Here is a 26790-nt window from a genome sequence, read left to right as displayed (position 1 = left end):
TGGTTGGCAGAAAACTTCCTGCCATACCATCAGGTCAGTGAGGGTGACAGAGATCAGCCCCAAAAAAATAATGAAGGCTGGTCACCAGTGAAAACACAACAAAGGCTGGTCACCAGTAAAAACACAATGAATGCTTGTCACCAGTGAAAAAACTAAGAAGGCTGGTCTGCTAGCATAAACAGCTAGACCATGCTGTTTTCCCAGCAGAACAAAGTAGACCAGCATGGCCGGCATGGACCAGCTTAAAATGTGTGCTGGTCTATGCATTTTTCTTTTCATCAGAGTGACCTCTAGTCACTTGACTGGGATCAGGACTCACTCACTGTCCCCGTTCTTCACTGAGCCATTTAAACACTTCAGCACAACCTTTCATTGGCTTCTGTAAAGCACATCTTAAAGCTAACCTCTTTTGATGCACCCAGTTCTGTTCAAACACTTGAAGAAATGCATAACACTCAAAAACGTCCAAGGCCCTTTCTAATGTGGAAAGTTCATATACATTGGCTCATTGACATTAGTCTTATCCAGAGAGTGCTGCGATACAGGCCGTTTACCCAGTACGGTCAGAGATGAGGTAATTACTGGGGTGGCAGGTAGCCTAGTGGTTAGAGCGTTGAACTAGTAACTGGAAGGTTGCAAGATCGAATCCCCGAGCTGACAATGTATAAATCTGTCGTTCTGCCCCTAAACAAGGCAGTTAACCCACTGTTCCTAGGCCGTCATTGAAAATAAGAGTTTGTAAAAGTATAAAGGAAAAATAAGAAAACTGAGTGGAGCAGAATGGCTGTGGGTGAGGCCTCTCCTGTTGACTACAGCAGTATTACAGCATAGTACATCCCAGTGTGCCTGTGTGTGCATTTCCCTCCCTACAGTAGAGCTGTGTGAAGAGGGAGAGGGTATCACGTGACACCCCACATACCTTTGGCCTAGTTCTTGTGTGTTTACAAATACACACGCTATTACAAATATTTACATATTTACACAAGATTTTTGGGGGTCGGACACACACACACCCCTCCAGCAGCCCCCAGCCAGTCAGTCATGAATCTTTCAGTAGAATATTTTTAGAGGCAGTGGTAGTTATGTAAGTGGCACCTGTCATGTGAGAGGGAGGGAGTAACTGTCATTCTCTCGCTCTTCTTTCTCCTCTCTCTCTCTCTCTCTCTCTTGCTGTCTCCCTTCATTATTTTTATTTTCCATTTTTGCTCCTCTTCTTCCTTCTTTACCTCTGTCTTCCCTCTCTCTCGTGTCTATCTACCTCTTCTCTCTACTTCTCCCTCTCTTTTTCTTCTGCCCTAATTTCCCACCCCCGTTCCCATGCACCACAGTCACACACGGGCGGGGAATTGCCAGGGACCTCATGATACAATATTATCACTATACTTAGGTGCCGATACGATATCTATTGCGATTCTCATGATTCTATATGTATTGCGGTTCAATATTGCGATTTGATGTTCCAAACATATTGCTCTCTACATGTCTGCTGCAGAGAGATGGGAGAGCGTAAGAAAATGAGTTTTGGTCAGTCTTGGAAATAAAACTACTGCAAACATGTTGGCTCACTATTTCAAAAGAAAATGGAGGATGAAAAGGTTTTGGCGCAGCTACTTTTTAATTTATTTTACAAATCGATACAAAGTATTGATACACTGTAATATCATCCAAAATGATATTGCGATATGTAAATATCGATTTCACCCACTCCCCCCTCATCACTAACACAAACACACCTGCCAGGAGTAAGCTCCTGGTTTAGTGAATGGGGCTGGTTACAGAACCAGGTCTTTGCGTGGCCCTTTGTTACATGCCTAGTTCAAGGTTGGGGTGGGGGGGGCTGCTGGTGCTGGTGGGGATGCGATTGGTTCGGTGGTAGTGACGGCAGAGCCACATGAAACCCTATGACTGTCACATTAATCCAGGATTTACCCCTGGATCAAGGGGAGCATCAGGTAGGCTTCTCTCTAAAGCCCCACTAAGGAAAACACACTCAAGTGTGTCCTACTTTTTTAGGGTTATGTAACATGCTCTGTTTGAGTTCAAAGTGCAGCTCCTCAAAGTCCCCAGGTGGCTGCTGGTAGTCAGAGATCAGGGAAAAGCCTCTTGGTCTTAATGTGCACCGTCATTTTCATTCTCAAGTGCCTTTCAGTATAACTATGAGCTAACGTTATTGCATTATTTATTACATCATTCTTATGTGGAGAGATTGTTGTTTGTAAGTGGGGATTGTAGGCTGACAAGATAGGTGTGTGTGTGTGTCTTTATGTGTGTGTGTGTCTTTGTGTAAATTAATGCTTAATGGCCCAGTGTACTCAAAATTAAGTTTTCCTGTGTTTTGTATCATACATCATTGTACAACCAGTGTTGGCAAAACATTTTCAGTGTGATCCGCTATTGGCTCCTTGTTTTGTCTCTAGAAGTCAATAGGTGACATTTTGTCAAGGCTGCGACGACATCACAGCACCAATTGACCAAAATTGCGTTTTCGCCCACTCTCACGCATCACACCCCCTCGCCTTGTGCTTCTCTACCTGTGTGCGCGCCGTTGCTGTGACTCATGTTGCACAAACAGCTTCTCCTATTCTCGTTTGCGGAAGAATTGAGTGGGAAAAGTTGCTAAATGCTATTAAAACCATAGACACTCTCGGTGTCCAAACTCCCCATAAGCAGCCTGAAAAGTAGCTAAGTTTATCACTATAATCTTTTACCAATAAAAGTTGCTGGAAGGGGTCTGAAAACTCGCTAAATATAGCAACAGTCGCTAAGTTAATAGACCAATAACAAAGAGTTCCAAAACTCTGCTAATAACAGCTATTTTTCAGGTTATATATCCCTCCCGTTAGGCCCATCCAAGTAGATCTCTCACTCTGTCCTAGATAAAAAGCTATTTATTTATGTTTCTATTTGACAATTTGTGAAGTCCACAAAGCATATTGCATGTACCCTACTATATAGATCTAGAACCACGGAGAGTTTCTGAAAGTCGCAAAGAAAACAGAAGCTCCCGCATGTATTCCAGCACCATTTCAACTTCAACATTTCAACATCATTTATCACCTATGTTAAGTCTTGTACAGTGACATCTAAAAGATGGGGTCTAATCAAAGTAAGCTAAATATGTGGCTGTCTATGCTTCTGATTTGTGTGCCTGCGTGCAAGTAGAAAAAGCATGTTGACTCACCCAACTTGTAGAGAAACTACGATGCCATCCTGATCTCTTTAATGTTGACAAAACGGTCTATGACTCTGTCATACAGTATGCACTTTTTATTTTATGCTGGCTATGCTTGCTCGCTAGGCTAACTTCCTTTCATGGGAAACATTAGCTAGTTAACATTAGCCTTCTACATCTAGATACATATTGAACTTCCATCCTCTCAGTCCAGGGGCACAATGTATGAATTTATGGTTGGATCAGAATTGCCGTTATAATCAATGGCCAGTATCGAGAATGAAGTAAAAGTCCAAATCCCTATCTTCATCCATGGTTAATTTAGAAAAGGGCCAATTTTAGCTAGCGAGCTACCGGAGGACAACAACAAAATGAGATGCAACAATTCAAGTTGTTTCTGTCAATGACGTAGTTCTCTCTCGACGCGATGTGATAGGAGTGAAGCCAAATGTTTCTCTTTTCAGGACCATTCGGTTGCGCTCACTCAGCTTAGCTCAGTGTTGATTGGCGTTATATTTTATACTTTTTTTAATCACGGGAGGCCAAATACTTGCTAGCTTCCCTTTCATTCAATGCTGCAGGCAGCAACATTGTCATACTCTTTTTGACCAGACAGCATCAGACAGATGGCCTACACATACAGAGGGGCGATGTTGTGTGCTTTCTCCAGTAAGATACATTCAGCCTCTTGTGAATTGAAGGAAAATTATGAAAACACAGAGACAAAAGATACTTTTGTAAAGAAGTTTTTGGGGATGCCCGGCCTTCGCATCCATTTTTTGGGATGCCCGGCCTTCGCATCCATTAATACACTCCACTGGCGTGTGTGTATGCTTATGTGTGATTGTGTCCTTGGCAGGTACCCTGGAGCCCCACCTGTCTGCCCTGCTCTGGGTGGGCATGTTGGCATTGTTGGCCATCGTGGTGGCCATGCCCCAGCCCCTGGGGGTCCGAACCCTCATCATCGCCACCATCATCCGCCTGATCTTCTCCGTGGGCCTGCAGCCCACCCTGTTTCTGCTGGGAGCATTCAACGTATGTCTGCATGGGGAAACGTGTGTGAATGACTTTATTGTATCATAAGTCACACACTTCATCTTTTTTTCCGTGTGCTCCAATGTGAATGGTCTTGCTAGTCTTCAGTAGGCTCCCCCCACTCCTCCATACCCCCAGCCCCAGGTACTCCCTTCACACCTCACTCAACAGCCCATACCCACCCTTTTGCCCACTACCCACATACCTTGTCCACATGCCCCCTCCATGCAGACCTCTCTCCAGTGCTCAGTCTGCCTGTGGTGTCACTCCCTGGCGTGGCTCGCTCACTGGCATGGCTTGAGTGTTTGGTTGGTCAGCTGGGAAATGCGCCACTAGACACTGGAGGAGGCTGACACCCCACCTGCAGCCACCAAAAATTCCTTGGAAATGCCCCTTTCACACGGCCTGCTCCCTGTGCGTCCTCAAATGGGCTCTTCTATCTTCCTCGTCTCCCTTCGCTGCCTGTAGCTGGGAGACAGCTACCCCACACTCATCTACTGAACCCCAGTATTACTAAAAACCTACTATACTAAGAACAATCCAATGCTAATCCATGAAATGCCTGTCCTATATTATCATGTTGTGTCTTATGGTCATCATGGATCATCATGTAGTGCATGTCCAAGGAGAATATTGACAATTTAAGTAGAGAGAGACCTAAAATATTCTACGCCTTGTTTTATAAGACATAATGAAGGCTTATACATGCTTACAACAAGTTATAAAGCATTATGGCTGGATACTTTACTTAAAGTGTTACTTCCCATTCCATTAATGGTGAGGTCTCACTTGTGAAGGAGGTCTTCTGACCTCAATGTGGTATTTCCTTAATTTAAATAAAAGTTAGATAAAATAATGATAATAAATATAAACCTATCGTGTCCCTGCAGGTGTGTAATAAGACCATCTTCCTGATGAGTTTTGTGGGGAACAGAGGGACGTTCACACGGGGCTACAAGGCCATGATCCTGGACGTTGAGTTCCTCTACCACCTCATGTACCTCATCATCTGTAGCCTGGGGGTCTTTGTCCATGTCTTCTTCTACAGCCTACTGGTGAGAATGTCTATACATTTACATATATCATCTGTATATTAATATATATGGCTGATGGTGAGCGCACAGTTACACTTAATAGGAAGCTGTCCAGGGACATTAGTGTATGTTCTGGTGTGTGCGTGCAGGCGCAAACACACACACACACACACAGGGTATTTAAGGACAGTGACTTTTAATGAACAGGAACTGGCTTAGGATATGTTGTTGGGGAGTTGAGTGGTGCTTGCTGGTGTTTTATGTGTCAGGTGTACTGCATGTGCCAGTCTGGATGTTTTCCATTCAGTAACTAACTCTGAGGCCCAGGGGCTTTTTATTATTTTATTTAACTAGGCAAGACAGTTAAGAACAAATTTGACGTTCTACCCCGGCCAAACCCTCCCCTAACCCGGACGACGCTAGGCCAATTGTGCGCCCGGGAACGGTCGGTTGTGATAAAGTCCGGGAACGAACTCGGGTCTGTAGTGATGCCTCTAGCACTGCAGTGCCTCCGAACGCTGCGCCACTCAGGATGCAGAAAATGTCCATGTGAATGATAGGATATACTGCTGAAAAGTTATGTACGTCCTGTCATAGAGAAAATGGCTGGGAATCTGCTCAGGAAAAAAGAACGGCTATGAAAGAAGACGCGTAAAAAGAGTAAAAATGCGTAAAAATGATTCTGTTTTTGGACAAATGTATCAATCCCTCTTACACTTTATCTTTCTTAACCAGAATATATTTATCTCAATACATTTATCGAGGTCACAAAAAAATATAATTCCAAACAGATATTGAACAAATAATAATTCCTAAATGCTTCCATGCTGTTTCTATATTAGGTCTAACTATAACTCTGTGTTAACTCTGTATTGTGTCTCTCGTGCAGCTCTTTGACCTGGTGTACAGGGAGGAGACTCTACTGAACGTGATAAAGAGTGTGACCCGTAACGGTCGCTCCATCGTGCTGACAGCAGTGCTGGCCCTCATCCTGGTCTACCTGTTCTCCATCGTAGGGTACATCTTCTTCAAGGATGACTTCATCCTGGAGGTGGATCGCATCCCCAACACCACCCTGGGTGAGGACAAGGAGGAGACCATAGAAATATAATTACTATTTGTTTTACTGCTATGGGGACACACAATATGGCAGCCAGTCCACCCATTGTGGCATAATTAATCTGAATGGGGATGCCCGTTCCATTCCTTCCAATTCTATAGAGCAGACCAGGAATGTTTATTAGCCTGGTCCTAGATCTGTTTGGGCCGTCTTGCCAACTCCTCAACTCCAAAGGAGTTGGCAAAACAGCGATAACAGATCTGGGACCAGGCTAGACGTTTATGGTCTGTTGATAGGAGTTGCACATAGTTACACAACAACCCAATTTCCCTCACACCCTGGAAAGCCATAACAGTACAGGGACAAGGAAAACAATACAATAGTGTTATCTGGAGGTGTTGTTCATCTAGTTGCCATTAATACACGTTGCTACCTAACCTGATATCTTTTATAGAGAACGGAGCCAGTTTGGCCAATGAGATGGTGTCTGCTGGGATGTGTCGGTCTGAGACTGGAGAGAACAACTGCACCACAGAGCTCCAAGTGGAAGGTACAATACAGTAAAACTATATACAATAATAATAACCTAAAGTGAAAGGGCAATTAGATGTTGTGTGTGTATTAACCCTCTTCCCTGTCACTCTCCCTCAGACTTTGTGGAGGACAGGGAGGATGGCAAGGAGCGTACGTGTGACTCTCTGCTCATGTGTATCGTCACTGTGCTGAGCCATGGCCTGAGGAGTGGAGGGGGGGTTGGAGACGTCCTGAGAAAGCCCTCCAAAGAGGTAAACAGACAGACCAGACACCCACCCAGTCGGGGGTGGGTGTCATTCAAAGGTTTTTCTTGATTTTTATTAAGAAGGAAATAAAATATTTTCAGAAGGAACACCTGTTAATGCATGAAGTTGAGAGAATACCAAGAGTGTGCAAAGCTGTCATCAAGGCAAAGGCTGGCTACTTTGAAGAATGTAAAATCTAAAATATATTTTGATTTGTTTCACACTTGTTTTGGTTACTACATGATTCCATATGCGTTGATGTCTTCACTATTATTCTACAATGTATAAAATAGTCCAAATAAAGAAAAACCCTTGAATGAGAAGGTGTGTCCAAACTTTTGACTGGTGCTGTACGTGCACGTAAATGGAACTTAATGACCTTTTCACACACTTTCCTCTGTGCGCATTCAGACCTTGAATTTAAGTATGGGGAAATGCATATGCCAGCAACCTATGCGTTTGGGGTGGAGATCACAGAAATGTAGGTGTGTCTACAGATATGCGTATTCTGACCTTGATTTAATTTCTTCATAAATACATCATGTTTTTGCACGAGGAAACCATGAATAAGGTCTAGCAAACCTGTCGGTTCCAAGTGGAAAAACATCTACTTAATTTTTCCCGATACAAATAACACTATTCTTCATGCACTGTAATTTATAAATGAAGTTATTGATTGATAAGAGCTAGGTAAATGGATCATTTGTTTGCAGAAGGGGATTGTAAATAAACATAGAAATGGTTTCAGATGATTTTTCCTTATGTACACTCGAGATGAACGTGAAACCAGTCACATGGCAGCAAACTGAAAAACATAGCAACATGACACATATTTCCGCCGTAAACAGTTTGAACATGACACATGGTGCAATACTTGGCCATTGTCATCACACAGTTCCATAGTCAGTGCAAGCAATAGGGCTATGCTGTTGTACGGTCCTCCCTATTATAATTCTATGTACACCAGTCTTTCAACATTACAATAGGTTGAAGAACTCTGTTATAATTTTCGTGCGTAAAGGCTCTCAACCGGATTTTTTTCATAAAGTAGCTTCGGGTTCTTGAAAACTTCCCTAAACATACATATTGTGAAATATCAGAATGCTATTTAATCTAAGCATGGCTTCTGAAACAGAGAGGAATATGCTTATGTTTTGATGGCTCTCACTGATCTCCATTCTGAACGCATTCTCCATAGGCTACATTCTAATATTGCGCCAATCAAATGAAAGGTACACAGTACACCTGATGAAATTGGTAGGCCACCCAGTGGGTGTGTTTTCTGGGATTGAAGAGTAGGATAGCTAAATAAGAGAGAGGACCTGATCATAGACCAGCACTCCTACTTTGAGATGCTTTGTGAATGTCCAGACCCAGTCAGTTAGACTATAGAGCTCAGTATCTTCTGTAGGGTTAAACCTATGTCTATAGCAAAATTCTGTATGTTCTGTATTGAAGCTGGTGAGTCATGTCATTATCGTCATTACCAACACAATGTGTTTTCTGAAGCAAGTTAGATAAGAACCATTAAAGTGCTGCTGGTATATAGACTGGAGTGGCTGCGTAACCAGATTCTCTGGATGCCTCTTCCTGTAGCTAAACAACTGTACCTTCTGCGCATGTGTTACTACAGTAAACGCATGTTGTACAAACTTCTTGTGTGCTGCAACTATAACCGACATGATCGACATGTTGTACTAACGTCTTGTGTGCTGCAACAATAAACAACATGATCGACATGTTGTACTAACGTCTTGTGTGCTGCAACTATAAACGACATGATCGACATGTTGTACTAACTTCTTGTGTGCTGCAACTATAAACGACATGATCGACATGTTGTACTAACGTCTTGTGTGCTGCAACTATAAACGACATGATCGACATGTTGTACTAACGTCTTGTGTGCTGCAACTATAAACGACATGATCGACATGTTGTACTAACTTCTTGTGTGCTGCAACTATAAACGACATGATCGACATGTTGTACTAACTTCTTGTGTGCTGCAACTATAAACGACATGATCGACATGTTGTACTAACGTCTTGTGTGCTGCAACTATAAACGACATGATCGACATGTTGTACTAACGTCTTGTGTGCTGCAACTATAAACGACATGATCGACATGTTGTACTAACGTCTTGTGTGCTGCAACTATAAACGACATGATCGACATGTTGTACTAACGTCTTTGTCAGTATCTAACTACAACATAGGTTACATCAATTCATGGGAAGTTACAGACCATATAAAACCAAGATCATGTCTTAAAATACATTCAACATAGGCTACCGGTAGACTGATTTATGCATTATGTAACACGTGCAGAATTTGATACGGTTGTTTAGCTCTGGGGAAGAGGCGTTCTGAGAGGTGAAACGGGGCAGTTCGATACGGTGGGATGGAGGTAGGCTCTGGGGGAGAGGCGTTCTGAGGGGTGAAACGGGGCAGTTCGATACGGTGGGATGGAGGTAGGCTCTGGGGGAGAGGCGTTCTGAGGGGTGAAACGGGGCAGTTCGATACGGTGGAATGGAGGTAGGCTCTGGGGGAGAGGCGTTCTGAGAGGTGAAACGGGGCAGTTCGATACGGTGGGATGGAGGTAGGCTCTGGGGGAGAGGCGTTCTGAGGGGTGAAACGGGGCAGTTCGATACGGTGGGATGGAGGTAGGCTCTGGGGGAGAGGCGTTCTGAGGGGTGAAACGGGGAAGTTCGATACGGTGGGATGGAGGTAGGCTCTGGGGGAGTGCCATCAGCAGTCATTTGCGGTGGTCATGGGCCTAACCTCACCCCACATTGAGGTTTTGCAATAATTTCCTCAGAACCCCCTCCATCTGCTTGGCCTTCTTCCCTGTGTGGGAATCAGTAGGGTCTGGAAATAGCTTTTCTCTGAACTCTGTCAGACCAGGGCTGATGACATAGAGCATCGTGGAGAAATGTCTGCTCCTGTCATAAACCGGTACACAATCACTGGGTGCCTCCCAAGAAGGTCATTTGACCCGTAGCCTACATTTGAAATGAATGTCAGTTTGTTTTTGTTTCTTAAAAAAAAAAGCTTCACCCAGAAACTCTGAAATCTAAAGCTTTTCTAAAGTTTTCCAGAGGTTTTATGGTGCAGAACATTTTAATCTTTGCCTCTGGAGCTATAAAATGCTCGTTACGGTCCAAAAGAGGTGCTGGAAGAGAGAAGAGCCTGTGTTAGGTTACCGACATTATAGCCTGTTTGCGTAACTGTTTCTTATTGTCGTAACAGTGTGGCATCTGGCCGCTTGCACTTGTGTTCTTATGTTTCACATCAACACACATGGCAGATTAGGCTATACCCCTGTTCATAACCAATGCTCCCGTTCTGCCTTTATGTAAAAGCCTGGGCCATGTTCATTATAGGCACCAAATGGAAGAAACAGACTGAAACAAAGAGGGACTACCTGGACCTGTCTAATAACAGATTTCCACTTTCCATTGCAAAATGTCTTTAAACGTTTTCAGTTGTTTACGCAAATGAACACAACCCGGGCCATCACTATAGCCGTGTTGTCATTGGCAGTTTGAAGTGACTAAAATCCGATTTACTTTCATATCCAACTAAATGTTTACTTTGTTTTGAAGTCTGAGCAGCCAAAAAGCACATGGAATCGAATATTTCAAGCCACATATCAAACCACCTTCGTAGGTGGTTTGACGTTAGATACAAATCTGATTCCTGGCGATGTGACTTGTCTGAACAGTCACATCTGATTTATTTACCCTCAAGTGGATTTTAGACTGTTGTTTGGCATTATGTTGTTGCTAGCTAGTTACTATGTTGCCAGTTTGACAAGAACATGTGGTAGCTAATTAACTTGTTAATTGTTTACAAACAAATTAGTGAATGTGCTAGAAAGCTGAACAGCTACCTAGTTAGTTAACTTAGTTGACTGCCTTGGCTAGCCAAAAAGGATTTGATTTGAAAGTTGGATCACCTTATCCTTTGAGGCTTACACTAGGATTTTGAACATTCAAAGCAACTGGGTAACATCCATGGCAGGCATTGTTGTCACCTTAGCTTGCTAGTGTCACGCCTTGGTCATTGTATTTTGTGTTTTCGTTATATATTTGGTCAGGCCAGGGTGTGACAGGGGTTTATGTTATTGTATTTCGTATTGGGGTTTGTAGTATTTGGGATCGCGGCTGATTAGGGGTGTTGTATAGGCTTGGCTGCCTGAGGCGGTTCTTAATCAGCAGTCAGGTGATTCTCGTTGCCTCTGATTGGGAACCGTATTTAGGTAGCCTGAGTTTCGCTTTGTCTTTCGTGGGTGATTGTTCCTGTCTCTGTGTAGTGTTCACCAGATAGGCTGTAATAAGTTTCACGTTCCGTTTGTTGTTTTCGTATTTTGTATAGTTATTTCATGTATCGTCACTTTTCATTCATTAAAGACATGAGTAACCACCACGCTGCATTTCGTTCCGACTCTCTTTCAACAAACGAAGAACGCCGTTACAGCTAGATAATTTCTGAGGTGATTGGTGTTGGTGCTCAGGCTCCCTATCAGCCTACACCACTGTGCACACACCTGTCGTTACTATGACAACTGGTGTAGCCACGTCAGCAAATGAATGCTGTCTGAACACGCACACATCCGGTTTGGTCACTTGTCTCTTGCTGTTTGGAAAGTCAGTATTCCAAAATGGATTTGAAAAACAAAACTGATTTGACCATTAAGTCCTGCACTGTGAACAAGGCTTATGGGTCACTCTTTCTGAACTAGGTCACTTCATCATATGTCAGCCCAGTATGATACATGCCAGGGTCAGGCCCCACTTTCACTGTCTAAGATTTTGGCTTTACTCTGACCTTATTGTGCTATGTGTTATATGTGTCATTTCTTTGTGTTATATTGTGTTAAGTCTTATATGTGGTTAATCCACAGGTGGGCAATGCCATCCTGAAGGGTCACAGTATGTCCAGTCCACACTTAAATCTTCTAATACTGGTTTACATTGATTTAAATGGACCTTTATTATTTTATTGTATTCGAGCAGTTAAATCGTTTTTTATAGGTTGAGCAGTTAGTGGGCTGGACCAAAAACCTGTTGCTCATCCCTGGTTTAGTCTGTACACCCGCACTGTGTCACGTTCTACAGTTAGGGCTGTTGCGGTGACCAGTCATGAAGGCAGTCAAATTCCACGTGACCGTTTAGTCACGGTAATTAGTCTTCTCCAAGCTCTGATGTTGCTGATGGTCATTAGTAGCCTACCAAACTTGTTAACTGCCTGGTACTCTATTGTCCCTCTAATCAAACACTTCATGAGTGCCCATGAGCTCATGTTGCGCAGCATTTCTATAGGCTATGCAATTGCACGAGAAAACAGAGTGATGGCCTCTACTAAAAAGAGGATTCCATCAGCTTTCTATAGGCTAGGCCTATTATATTTATTTCTCAGCTGTCTTAATATTAAGCACATTGCTTTTATTTACAACAGGTGTGTAGCCTACCTGGTTGGGATGAAAATGAACCACATGAAAAGCGTCCTCCATTTGCTATTCTAAATCAAAACAAATTTAGTATATGTAAAGACAAGATTACATCAATAATAGTCTGATAGGTGACAATATTAGCCTATTAATTGTGAATGATATATTATCACTTGCCAGCATAAGAAACTATTCCTTTTTTGTGTGACTTTTTCTAATCATAGTCGCACAAATCATGTAACCTAGCCCAAACACCTATATGTTTTGATAAGGTTTGGCCAAATAACTTAAAATTGAGCACATTAATCCGCTTTACAAGGGGTGTAGAGCCTAACTAGCATACATAAGTAGCACGTGAGTTTCAAGTTTGGGGAAGATAATTTTCACCATAAAAATGCACCTTGTATAATTAAAGCATTACATGCATAATTGCATTTGCGGTCCCTTTTGATCATGGTATTTTCTGCCAATGGAACATTCGCGCTTATAGCCTACTACCATGTGCACATTATTACGCTTATAATGTGAAGAAATAGACTAATAGTTTATGAACATTTTAAGCTAAATGTTCTGATCTGTTGCGTCAGCCACATTGCGTAAAAACGTTTTTTTGATGTTAGTGGTTGTATTATTTGGGGATCTATCTCCCAGAACTGTCCCAGACTATGTTTGGAATATTTATTTCTCTCACAGAATAGAATAGGTTGACTTTTGTACTATGGGGATAGTAGATTGACATAGGCTAGTGCTTTTGCTGTTCGTTAGGCCTACTCATCAAAGTAAATGTGGACAGTTCTTCCAATATCGTCAATATGCACCTCGGAATTTGCGTCCCCGATGTCTGTCTTCACTTGTAGCCTTTGAGAAAGACCCGATTACGTGATGGAGAGCCATGTGAGTGAGAGGTGATTCGGAGCGCACAGCACTCAGCGAGATGGGCACATCGACCACAGTCCGCAAACGGCATGGATTTTTTAAGGTGCATTACGGCCACACAAAGGGGATGCTGCTGGTTTTTGAGGCATTATCAAGTACTTCTCAAATTGTAAATGAGAGACTGAAGTGTCTACAGCCTGCGCTTAAAAACAAAGCAGCGCTCATGACTTTCAAGCAACTTTTTTCAAATCATCATTAGTCGCATCATGCAGCCTTACAATGTATTAAAAAATCTAAACATATAGCCCAACGTATGTAGAACAACTAAAGTTACATTAATAACTCTAAATTAGGCATATAGGAATACATATTTATTTGTTAATGCTCAACACAGAATAGCCATATCTGCCCACTCCCTCAAATCGTTTGGAGAAAATATCCTTTCTATTTTATTCAGGTTTGTTCAATTGTGTTCTTCATACTATAAAATGATGCCATGGAATTCTAACAAAATCTTGTCTGATAAATGAACTAGTGTAGCCCACAGTCATTTGGCAAAGCCAGATCAGGACCTAACATAAGGAAAACTCAGAGTATGCTATTCTGTTCTTCTGAAATAGACTACTTTTTCTTCATATCATGTTTCTTTAGACCTGTCTAAAATAAATAATAGATTTATTGTGCAGGTGTGGGCTATATTACATGGATTTATTAGACTTTAATAAATGTAGATGTTCCAAGGGTCTGCATCAGTGGCTTTGTAGGTTAGGTGTGGAAGTCAGGAGATGCTAAATGTGTTTGTTAATTAACGGTCAATTACCGTGAGACCGACCAGTTATTTGCTTGACAATCACCGGCTGATGAAATTTTGTTACCTCCACAGCCCTTGTACAGTACAAGTCGTGACCTGGAGTTTATAATGCTTCCTAACATGTATTATAAGTTATAACCTCTCCTCTCCCTCCAATCCCCCCCCTCTCTTTCTAGGAGCCTCTCTTTGCAGCCAGGGTGATTTACGACCTGCTCTTCTTCTTCATGGTCATCATCATTGTCCTCAACCTCATGTTGCGCAGCATTTCTATAGGCTATGCAATTGCACGAGAAAACAGAGTGATGGCCTCTACTAAAAAGAGGATTCCATCAGCTTTCTATAGGCTAGGCCTATTATATTTATTTCTCAGCTGTCTTAATATTAAGCACATTGCTTTTATTTACAACAGGTGTGTAGCCTACCTGGTTGGGATGAAAATGAACCACATGAAAAGCGTCCTCCATTTGCTATTCTAAATCAAAACAAATTTAGTATATGTAAAGACAAGATTACATCAATAATAGTCTGATAGGTGACAATATTAGCCTATTAATTGTGAATGATATATTATCACTTGCCAGCATAAGAAACTATTCCTTTTTTGTGTGACTTTTTCTAATCATAGTCGCACAAATCATGTAACCTAGCCCAAACACCTATATGTTTTGATAAGGTTTGGCCAAATAACTTAAAATTGAGCACATTAATCCGCTTTACAAGGGGTGTAGAGCCTAACTAGCATACATAAGTAGCACGTGAGTTTCAAGTTTGGGGAAGATAATTTTCACCATAAAAATGCACCTTGTATAATTAAAGCATTACATGCATAATTGCATTTGCGGTCCCTTTTGATCATGGTATTTTCTGCCAATGGAACATTCGCGCTTATAGCCTACTACCATGTGCACATTATTACGCTTATAATGTGAAGAAATAGACTAATAGTTTATGAACATTTTAAGCTAAATGTTCTGATCTGTTGCGTCAGCCACATTGCGTAAAAACGTTTTTTTGATGTTAGTGGTTGTATTATTTGGGGATCTATCTCCCAGAACTGTCCCAGACTATGTTTGGAATATTTATTTCTCTCACAGAATAGAATAGGTTGACTTTTGTACTATGGGGATAGTAGATTGACATAGGCTAGTGCTTTTGCTGTTCGTTAGGCCTACTCATCAAAGTAAATGTGGACAGTTCTTCCAATATCGTCAATATGCACCTCGGAATTTGCGTCCCCGATGTCTGTCTTCACTTGTAGCCTTTGAGAAAGACCCGATTACGTGATGGAGAGCCATGTGAGTGAGAGGTGATTCGGAGCGCACAGCACTCAGCGAGATGGGCACATCGACCACAGTCCGCAAACGGCATGGATTTTTTAAGGTGCATTACGGCCACACAAAGGGGATGCTGCTGGTTTTTGAGGCATTATCAAGTACTTCTCAAATTGTAAATGAGAGACTGAAGTGTCTACAGCCTGCGCTTAAAAACAAAGCAGCGCTCATGACTTTCAAGCAACTTTTTTCAAATCATCATTAGTCGCATCATGCAGCCTTACAATGTATTAAAAAATCTAAACATATAGCCCAACGTATGTAGAACAACTAAAGTTACATTAATAACTCTAAATTAGGCATATAGGAATACATATTTATTTGTTAATGCTCAACACAGAATAGCCATATCTGCCCACTCCCTCAAATCGTTTGGAGAAAATATCCTTTCTATTTTATTCAGGTTTGTTCAATTGTGTTCTTCATACTATAAAATGATGCCATGGAATTCTAACAAAATCTTGTCTGATAAATGAACTAGTGTAGCCCACAGTCATTTGGCAAAGCCAGATCAGGACCTAACATAAGGAAAACTCAGAGTATGCTATTCTGTTCTTCTGAAATAGACTACTTTTTCTTCATATCATGTTTCTTTAGACCTGTCTAAAATAAATAATAGATTTATTGTGCAGGTGTGGGCTATATTACATGGATTTATTAGACTTTAATAAATGTAGATGTTCCAAGGGTCTGCATCAGTGGCTTTGTAGGTTAGGTGTGGAAGTCAGGAGATGCTAAATGTGTTTGTTAATTAACGGTCAATTACCGTGAGACCGACCAGTTATTTGCTTGACAATCACCGGCTGATGAAATTTTGTTACCTCCACAGCCCTTGTACAGTACAAGTCGTGACCTGGAGTTTATAATGCTTCCTAACATGTATTATAAGTTATAACCTCTCCTCTCCCTCCAATCCCCCCCTCTCTTTCTAGGAGCCTCTCTTTGCAGCCAGGGTGATTTACGACCTGCTCTTCTTCTTCATGGTCATCATCATTGTCCTCAACCTCATGTTGCGCAGCATTTCTATAGGCTATGCAATTGCACGAGAAAACAGAGTGATGGCCTCTACTAAAAAGAGGATTCCATCAGCTTTCTATAGGCTAGGCCTATTATATTTATTTCTCAGCTGTCTTAATATTAAGCACATTGCTTTTATTTACAACAGGTGTGTAGCCTACCTGGTTGGGATGAAAATGAACCACATGAAAAGCGTCCTCCATTTGCTATTCTAAATCAAAACAAATTTAGTATATGTAAAGACAAGATTACATCAATAATAGTCTGATAGGTGACAATATTAGCCTATTAATTGTGAATGATATATTATCACTTGCCAGCATAAGAAACTATTCCTTTTTTGTGTGACTTTTTCTAATCATAGTCGCACAAATCATGTAACCTAGCCCAAACACCTATATGTTTTGATAAGGTTTGGCCAAATAACTTAAAATTGAGCACATTAATCCGCTTTACAAGGGGTGTAGAGCCTAACTAGCATACATAAGTAGCACGTGAGTTTCAAGTTTGGGGAAGATAATTTTCACCATAAAAATGCACCTTGTATAATTAAAGCATTACATGCATAATTGCATTTGCGGTCCCTTTTGATCATGGTATTTTCTGCCAATGGAACATTCGCGCTTATAGCCTACTACCATGTGCACATTATTACGCTTATAATGTGAAGAAATAGACTAATAGTTTATGAACATTTTAAGCTAAATGTTCTGATCTGTTGCGTCAGCCACATTGCGTAAAAACGTTTTTTTGATGTTAGTGGTTGTATTATTTGGGGATCTATCTCCCAGAACTGTCCCAGACTATGTTTGGAATATTTATTTCTCTCACAGAATAGAATAGGTTGACTTTTGTACTATGGGGATAGTAGATTGACATAGGCTAGTGCTTTTGCTGTTCGTTAGGCCTACTCATCAAAGTAAATGTGGACAGTTCTTCCAATATCGTCAATATGCACCTCGGAATTTGCGTCCCCGATGTCTGTCTTCACTTGTAGCCTTTGAGAAAGACCCGATTACGTGATGGAGAGCCATGTGAGTGAGAGGTGATTCGGAGCGCACAGCACTCAGCGAGATGGGCACATCGACCACAGTCCGCAAACGGCATGGATTTTTTAAGGTGCATTACGGCCACACAAAGGGGATGCTGCTGGTTTTTGAGGCATTATCAAGTACTTCTCAAATTGTAAATGAGAGACTGAAGTGTCTACAGCCTGCGCTTAAAAACAAAGCAGCGCTCATGACTTTCAAGCAACTTTTTTCAAATCATCATTAGTCGCATCATGCAGCCTTACAATGTATTAAAAAATCTAAACATATAGCCCAACGTATGTAGAACAACTAAAGTTACATTAATAACTCTAAATTAGGCATATAGGAATACATATTTATTTGTTAATGCTCAACACAGAATAGCCATATCTGCCCACTCCCTCAAATCGTTTGGAGAAAATATCCTTTCTATTTTATTCAGGTTTGTTCAATTGTGTTCTTCATACTATAAAATGATGCCATGGAATTCTAACAAAATCTTGTCTGATAAATGAACTAGTGTAGCCCACAGTCATTTGGCAAAGCCAGATCAGGACCTAACATAAGGAAAACTCAGAGTATGCTATTCTGTTCTTCTGAAATAGACTACTTTTTCTTCATATCATGTTTCTTTAGACCTGTCTAAAATAAATAATAGATTTATTGTGCAGGTGTGGGCTATATTACATGGATTTATTAGACTTTAATAAATGTAGATGTTCCAAGGGTCTGCATCAGTGGCTTTGTAGGTTAGGTGTGGAAGTCAGGAGATGCTAAATGTGTTTGTTAATTAACGGTCAATTACCGTGAGACCGACCAGTTATTTGCTTGACAATCACCGGCTGATGAAATTTTGTTACCTCCACAGCCCTTGTACAGTACAAGTCGTGACCTGGAGTTTATAATGCTTCCTAACATGTATTATAAGTTATAACCTCTCCTCTCCCTCCAATCCCCCCCCTCTCTTTCTAGGAGCCTCTCTTTGCAGCCAGGGTGATTTACGACCTGCTCTTCTTCTTCATGGTCATCATCATTGTCCTCAACCTCATCTTCGGAGTCATCATCGATACCTTTGCAGACCTGAGGAGTGAGAAACAGAAGAAAGAAGAGGTCTTGAAGACCACCTGCTTCATCTGTGGTGAGGAGACATAGCTGCACTGTCTCTAGACTGAGAAGAACAGAACTAGTCATTTGCCTGGGGTAGACATTTAGTCTGAATAGTTTTGTTCTCAGTTTGATAGTAGAAAATTGGCAGATTCGTGCAGAATTTAGTTATACTTTACAAGATAATCTTAAATGGTTACTTTTTTTCTATTTCTAAATAAACTACATGGTGTCACGGTGGTTGAGCATGACCGGAGTATGTAGGTAGTACAGACACACATATACACACACACCCTCATGAGTAAGCACAAGTTCTGCAGACACGTCCTTAGCTTGACCTTCCTGTATGAATGTTAGTTTACTGCTTGCATCACCTCTTTCCTCCCTCTTTCTCTAGAAGACTGAGTCATGGAGGATTCCTGCCTGCCCATCACACATTTATTCTCTCTTAGGCAGTCAAGTAGTGGGGTCCAGTGGGCAGCAGATATAATTAGTCCAGGGACAGTTCTCACACAGTAACCTTGGATCAGTTTTCGTCTGTTTCTGAGCTGTATGTATGTGGAGCTGGTCTATGACTCACACGCGTTAGATGAGGCCTGACCAGAGGGGTTCACCATCGCCATGGTTTCCTGGGGGGAACGGAGACAAAGAACAGACTGGAGAGAGATTAGAAAGATGGTATCCCATCACAGTGCGCGAGGTGGTTGCTCAAGCCATTGACCTGGTCCTCCTCTCAGCCGCTGAAGTAACAGTCAGACTTGCCCTTTAATCCTCTTCCAGTATACAGTATGTCCATGAATAGAATCCCTATTCATGATTTCAATGACAATACACCTACTGTAGTAGCAGGACCTAAACAGGTGTCAGAGGATTTTGGCCTAGTTAGATCAAATCTAAAATGACAACACTTTCCCACGGATTCCCTAAATTCACATGATCATTTTCATATTTTGGAGATTCTGGGAATATGGCCAGTCTGTCCAGGAAGACTAATGTTGTTTAGTCATCAGACTGAGAGAGGGTTCTTTGTTCACAGGAAAGGTCAAAATGCTTCTGCCAGATGCTTGTTAAACACAACACTATATCACAGGATTGAAAGTGCTCCTCTGCTTTCAGGAAGTCACATTTTCCTTTTCTTGGAAAGACGACAATGGCTTACCCTCGATGAATTGATTTACGATCTTTATCGTAACCCGAACCCTATAGAATAACTATCTTCAAAGTAATAACTCGGGACGTCGGGTTTGAAATGAAAGCTTCTTTTAGTAATACTACTTGTTAAATGTTAACGTTAACAACTTTTAGATTCTACAAAACAAAAGAAAGTTGCTAGCGAAAGTCAGGATAATCACTTGTACATAACTGGCGCTTTCTCTTTCTACTTCCTGTCACAAGGCATTCTGGAGCTTGCAGTCAAAGCGTAATCCAATACTAACCAATACAACAAAATATGTATATAGTTCTCTCAATCGCCAACACACGAATTCTAATACAATTACATATGTAAATAACTAAAGAAAATATCTGTAGATACAGCTCAATGAATTTACTGTAAACATTAACTCTGTAACCCATTAACGTTACAACAAACCCCTAGTTTATCCTAGAACCCTTATTAATAATACCCCTAGCATTCACCAGGTCCTCTGTCATATTGACCTAATTGACAGCATTCCTAAGTGTGTGTGTATGTGCGTGCATGTTTTGTTTCCTCACAGGTCTGGAGAGAGACAAGTTTGACAACAAGACGGTGACATTTGAGGAGCACATCAAGGAGGAGCACAACATGTGGCACTACCTGTTCTTCATAGTGCTGGTCAAGGTGAAGGACTCCACAGAGTACACCGGCCCCGAGAGCTACGTCGCAGAGATGATCAAGGTGACAGACACACAAACACACACCAGGCCTTTGCTGGCTCTGGACTCAAACCACAATGTCTAACAGGTCATTTGATACAGCATATAACCAGGCTGCCCCACTTACATGAGTGCATAGGGTACACTACAACATGCATCCTGTCCTGGGGGTAGACTGAAGTTTGCATGGTTAGGGTATACTGTATTATAGTTGTGATATATAGAGTTGTTATATAGAGTTGTTGTTTGTTCAGGTAAATCCCTTGACTAGCTGCTGACCTTGGCCGCCTGCATATTTATTCTCTTGACTCTCCTTTCAGCACCTAAATGCCTCCTCTGTTGACCTTGTGTGTACGTAGTTGTGTATGTAGTGTGTACTGAGTCCGAGAGAAGAACGTGACACATACACACACGCCTCAACGTAGCTATTTGCCCTTCCGCCCTCAACTGACAGAGATGGCACGTACACACTGAATGACACTGAGTGACTGAATGACACAAACACACTAGATGATAGACACACATTTACATTTTAGTCACTTAGCAGACGCTCTTATCCAGAGCGACTTACAGGAGCTATTTAGGGTTAAGTGCCTTGCTCACTGGCACATTGGCAGATTTTTCACCTAGTCGGCTCAGGGATTCAAACCAGCGACCTTTCGGTTACTAGCCCAACACTCTTAACCGCTAGGCTACCTGCCACCCTCTCACACACATTGTGATCTCACAGGATGAGACAAACAGAAATGCAGAGGGACAAGACTTAACATGAACTGTTGTCAAACCCCAAAACAGATTAAGCTGTGACAATGAAAACACTTGAAAGGGAATGGGGTAAATTATTGTATTCCTTTATGATAGACCTGAGATGCCAGTAGTCCGCTCTTAGAGAGTCACAGGTTTTACTGTTCGGTGTACATTATTTTTGGTCGTCATACCGTACGGTTCAGTTTGGTGTCCTATTCAAATCAAAGTGTAGAACACAAATACAGTTCCACGGAGGATTCTGTTGCTAACCCTCAGCCTTTCTCTTATGTTTCAATGCCTTCAACGCATTTTTATGCTTCAGAGGCGTTGGGTTAAACATGGAAGACCCATGTCATTTGAATGCATTCAGTTGTGCAACTAAGAGCAAATTCTTATTTACAGGAGCACAACCTGGACTGGTTCCCGCGGATGCGTGCAATGTCGCTGGTGAGCAGTGATGCGGAGGGCGAGCAGAACGAGATCAGGAACCTGCAGGAGAAGCTGGAGTCGGCCATGAGGCTGGTGTGTAACCTGTCTGGACAGCTCACGGAACTCAAGGAGCAGGTGAGTCTCATCTGCACAGCTAATTGGCTTGGCATTCATGTAGATCTGAGATGACTGGATAGGTTACTATTGCTTATTAAACCTTATTAAAACTTATTGGAGAAAGTTTTGTGGAGTTGGGGTTGGCTGTGATGGGTGGGGTGGGTTCCCAGAGTTCATAACCCTTGTCACACCTCCTACCCCCAACCCCCTTGGCAGATGACAGAGCAGAGGAAACAGAAGCAGAGGATTGGGCTCCTGGGCCACCCCCCTCACATGAACGTTAACCCCCAGCAGCCAGCCTGAGGAGGAACGTTGTGGAAACAACCACCACCCACCACCTCCCAGGAACCTAACCCTAACCCAGGACCACTCACACAAAGGAGAGGCCGACCTTAGTGTCTAAGAACTTCTTTTTCTGACAATCTACGAAGGGTACAGGAGTATGCCAAAGTTTATATGTACAGTAGTAGTGTCCCTGACACTACTATGGGCTTTATGTGTATGAAGGGATTTATGTGTGAATGTGTGCAGAATGCCTTAAAGTGCCAATCTGCATTTTAAACAATATCAAAGCTGCCACCCCGACTCTGTTTTGGTAAAAAGCTGAGGGATACATGCGGTAAAGAGGTCAATCAAGCTTGACCAAAACAATAGAAATGCCACTGAAACGCGTGGAGGAAAGATCCCAAATCCCCTCATTGCCTCAATCATAATTAGTCTACATTTAAGCTATTGTTTATATGTGTATTTCACACTATGTTTAGGTACAAATCGGAGTATAATGCTTGTATGGCTGTCAACTAATATATCCAAGTGGCACTTTAGTAAGCACATTGTGGGCCTGTTACAATACATAAATCATGACGGATTTGACAAATATCCACTTTGCTAGATCAGATTGATTGATTGGATTTGCGCCAATCCAGCATCCCCCACCATCTGCATTCCATTGACCTCTTTACTGCAGCTATGGGCCTGGAGAAATGTAACCTCTCTTAAATTCATAGACAGAAATATGGATTCATGGACTGACCATCCATGATATCAAATATATAGTTTTAACCATGTTTTGTGGCTATACAGTGTTTGTTTACATTTACATTGTTTACAAACATTGGAGTAAAACAAACTGATATTTTGGGTTCTGATGGGGTACGACAGTTGAACTAAGCTCATGAGGTATATTTATAAGTCATATTCTTCAGAAATCAATGGGTTTATATCATTAATATAGGAGTCCAAAAATGGATGTAGCAACTGCAGATTTCCCCTTTAATCAACACTAAGTTATGAAGTTAGTACACATTAGGAGATGGGGTGTATGCATGTAATGTACTGAGTATGTACTGTGCATAGTGCACATGAGTTTGAGTGGGTGGATGGGGAATATATGGGGTGTGCCAGAGTGCCCTTGAACTTAAGAAGAAGGAACCAGTTATGTAAGTTTAGGTCGTAAAAATTACTAAAGTGAATATGCCTTAGGTTGTCGTGGTAACCTTAATGCCTTGTCCATCTTCCTCACCTCTTGGAATGGGTGACACGGTTCTGCTCTCCCATGGCCTTGATGTATTTGGTGAATTTGAAGTCTCAGACAATTGCACAATAGGACTCATGAGAGCACTGGGACACTTGTGTTGAAGGATGCTTTCCTGTTGTTTTGTGTTTGAAACCTGGTGGGCAAACAATAATTAATATCTTATTTTTGTACGAGGTGCAATATGAATACTTTCCAATATGCAACCACACATTTGTTTTATGTGTACATAATGTCTGAGGGAGATGGAATTATTATAATTTTTTATATATATATAATAATGGTGGAATAGAGTTGTGATCACCTTTATGATTTTTTTTTAGACCAATGACCAATGACAAATGAGACAATTATATATGTTTGTCAAAAGACAACTCAACCCAAAATCCATTTGCACAGCATGGGTATTTTGCTAAAGCCAGGAGTGTTGGCTTTCAAACACTTTTATATGAGTTTGTGTGCATATATACTATATATGTTTAAATGTTCTTATATTCGGACTTGAAGGTATCTGAACATTCTAGGAAGCTTTAAGAATGAGGCGTCTGTTTGAGGTTATGTATTTGTGATGTCTTGTCCTCAGGCTCCTGAAGTGTATTTACCTGTTTGTACTGTGTGTATGTCCCCTGTAGATGGTTCTTGTGAGCACTGGTATGTACTTGAGCACTATGAGGGGGGTGTACACCCATGTAGCAGTTGATGAGGAAAGCCAAGAAAGAGTCACACTGAAGACGTCACCACATGTAAAAGTGTTGGTATTGCTTATGTCATACATTGGGAGCACACTAAACAACCTAGTGAGAATTTGTTTTATTCTCCTTGTTGGCACTGAATGAGATTCTGACAGTCTTATATTTTCATCAATTTCTACTATCAATTCAGTGCTGATTTTTGTTATTATCGCTAGTTTCTTAAGTCTACTTGTCACTTTGGTTTGTGAAGGGCCTTCCGTGAAGAGAGGTGTCCTGGTTTGATTGCAGTGTTCATGTAAAGAAATCAGAGTACTAATATAAAAGATTTTGAGTGCTGTTTGACCAAAGTCTCATTTAAGCCTTTAATACTACTATATAAAACAAGCTGTCTAAAATGTACATTACATTCTTTAAAAGTCTATTTAATAAAGATGTGTGGAAAAAATCACCCTCTGTCTATCTGTATGGAATATAACAGCACAGAGAGAAGAATTGTGACATGTATTACACAGAATCTGTATCAGAATCTAATGATTGGTGTCCCCCAAGGATCAATAGTTGGTCCATTACTCTTTTTACTTTATAGGTTAGGAGTTTGTCCTGAACACTTCACCTGACCAGGGAAAACTCTGAGCCCTATAGCCTATAACTAGGTCCCAGAGTTTGTCTTCGTCAGGTCACATGGATGGAAAAAACCCTCTAACATAAGCATTTTAGAGAACATACTATATACTCTGAGATTTGTTCTAAGTTCTTTAGCTTTTCATAGATAGAGGCATCATGATGAAGCTTGTATAGGAGGTGATTTCTCCCCACTAATTAGAAGTGAATGAGGCATTAACGACGGACACGGGCTAGGTTGCTGTGTGCTGTTAAATGTGTATCATGCGATGCACATAACTGGTTATCCACTTATGACTAGAGTAGTGCCATTCATGCAGGGTGCTGCCCACTGCAGCCAGAGCTGAATGAGTCCTCTGACACACAGGAAGCAGGGGAATGCCACCAGATAGTGTGAAATCTCCTCTGGAGGCTCTCTCACTTTAACACTAATTAGGAAATGCCCTACAGCTTAGCTCCTGCTATTTTTTAGGTTGCTTTATTGAACGAGTTCCAAAAGTTTCAGGATAATACAGATTGAAAATGGCAGATATCCCAATACAGTAAGCAGACTGAAGAAAATAAAACTAAGCAGTAGGAGATCAAATTAATATACAGCTACAATGCAGATGCCCTTTAGAGGGAATATAAAAAATACCTAAAATAAGCGATAAAGATAAGGGAAAAAAGGGTTAAGACCTCAGTCTCCTTTTCTTAGTATGGAACAACCTGGAGAGCGCAAAGGGGTATTAATAGTTGTCCCCATTATAACGTTACATGGTTCTTCAGGTCAGTCGGGTACGTGCCATTGCCATGGCACCTGGACCAGTCGTTAGGTAAGTGTTCTCTTACCACAGCACCTGTTGTCAAATGAGTGTCCTCTTACCCCATTCAGACTGCCATCGGCAAAGAATTACCAGTCACTGTTCTGTAACAGTGCTAGTAGATGATGCCAAGAGGTCCATTAAAGACCCACTCCATCCTTTCGATCACCTCGTTTGAAAAGGGCTTTTTACAGTATGTGCATATTTTTGTATTTGTCTGCAGAACAGTCAACCACAAGCAATCGACTACATCATATAGCGTGCAGTTATGCTAGTGTTAGCAGAAGGTGAATCCAAAGCATGTGATACGTTGTAAATCTCTCCTAATTTAATCCACCCATCGGCTGCAGGACTAGTTCCTGTTATTTACGAGCAGTAACCAGGTGAGAATGAGTTTGTGGTTTGACTCACTCATCACAGAGGCAAACACGACAAAGGCCGACCTGAAGCCAGTGCCATAGAATGAAGAATCATGAATTATTCTTATTCTATGGGCAACACAGACTGCAGAGAATAATGGTGAAACAAAGTTGATCAAGAAATGGAGTGCTGTTTAAACAGATTCTCAATAAATGTGTATAAAATATCCATTATTTACAGTCTATTTGAAAGATATGTGAAAACTTTCACCCTCGGCAGGGCATCACATCTATATCTGTATGGGGTATTTTATTTCATTTATTTATACAATCTAGTTGACAGGAACAATACGTCACACATCAATATTTCAAATATAACATTTAGTGTAGACTTATTTCTGGTCATTCATTTTACACAGAGGCGCCATGCCCCTAATGTTGAGTAAGGGACTGATGGCCAAATTTCTTTTAAAATAATTGTGGAAATAAACTTCTAAAACATTGAACAAATTGATGAGCATGACAATTATGATTGTATACCCCCCAAAACACACACACACTGGCTTAACAACCTTTTTGGGGGGGGGGGGGGCTTTTACCCCTTTTTCTTGTCCCATCGCTACAACTCCTGTTCGGACTCGAGAGAGGCGAAGGTCGAGAGCCATGCATCCTCCGTAACACGACCCTTCCAAGCCGCACTGCTTCTTGACACACTGCTCGCTTAACTCGGGAGCCAGACGCACCAATCTGCCTGAGGAAACGCTACAACTGGTGACACGAGACAGCGTGCATGCACCCAGCCCACCACAAAGAGATGCAAGAGCACGATGGGACAAGGACATCCCGGCTGTCCAAACCCTCCCCAAGCCCAGACACCGCTAGGCCAATTGTGCACCACCTCATGGGTGTCCCGTTCGCGGCCGG

The 26790-nt window shown here is 41.6% G+C and overlaps 1 protein-coding gene across 3 annotated transcripts in view; it reads left to right on the top strand.

The window, feature by feature from the left end:
- LOC109895256 (inositol 1,4,5-trisphosphate receptor type 1) overlaps nt 1-24531 on the top strand; it is a 164896-nt gene extending 140365 nt beyond the window's left edge. For all 3 annotated transcript variants that reach the window (XM_031822925.1, XM_020488886.2, XM_031822927.1), the window contains 9 exons: nt 4032-4207; nt 5098-5262; nt 6131-6320; nt 6756-6851; nt 6953-7086; nt 18576-18741; nt 20426-20586; nt 21714-21875; nt 22074-24531. In XM_031822925.1, the coding sequence (XP_031678785.1) occupies nt 4032-4207; nt 5098-5262; nt 6131-6320; nt 6756-6851; nt 6953-7086; nt 18576-18741; nt 20426-20586; nt 21714-21875; nt 22074-22160 (1337 nt within the window). In that variant the 3' untranslated portion in view covers nt 22161-24531. The remainder of the gene's footprint in view (nt 1-4031; nt 4208-5097; nt 5263-6130; nt 6321-6755; nt 6852-6952; nt 7087-18575; nt 18742-20425; nt 20587-21713; nt 21876-22073) is intronic.
- The last annotated feature ends 2259 nt before the right edge of the window (nt 24532-26790 follow it).

Source organism: Oncorhynchus kisutch, linkage group LG1, assembly GCF_002021735.2.
Source record: "Oncorhynchus kisutch isolate 150728-3 linkage group LG1, Okis_V2, whole genome shotgun sequence".
Lineage (NCBI taxonomy): Eukaryota > Metazoa > Chordata > Actinopteri > Salmoniformes > Salmonidae > Oncorhynchus > Oncorhynchus kisutch.
The sequence above is the reverse complement of the archived record's forward strand: the minus strand, read 5'-3'. Positions and strand labels throughout refer to the sequence as shown.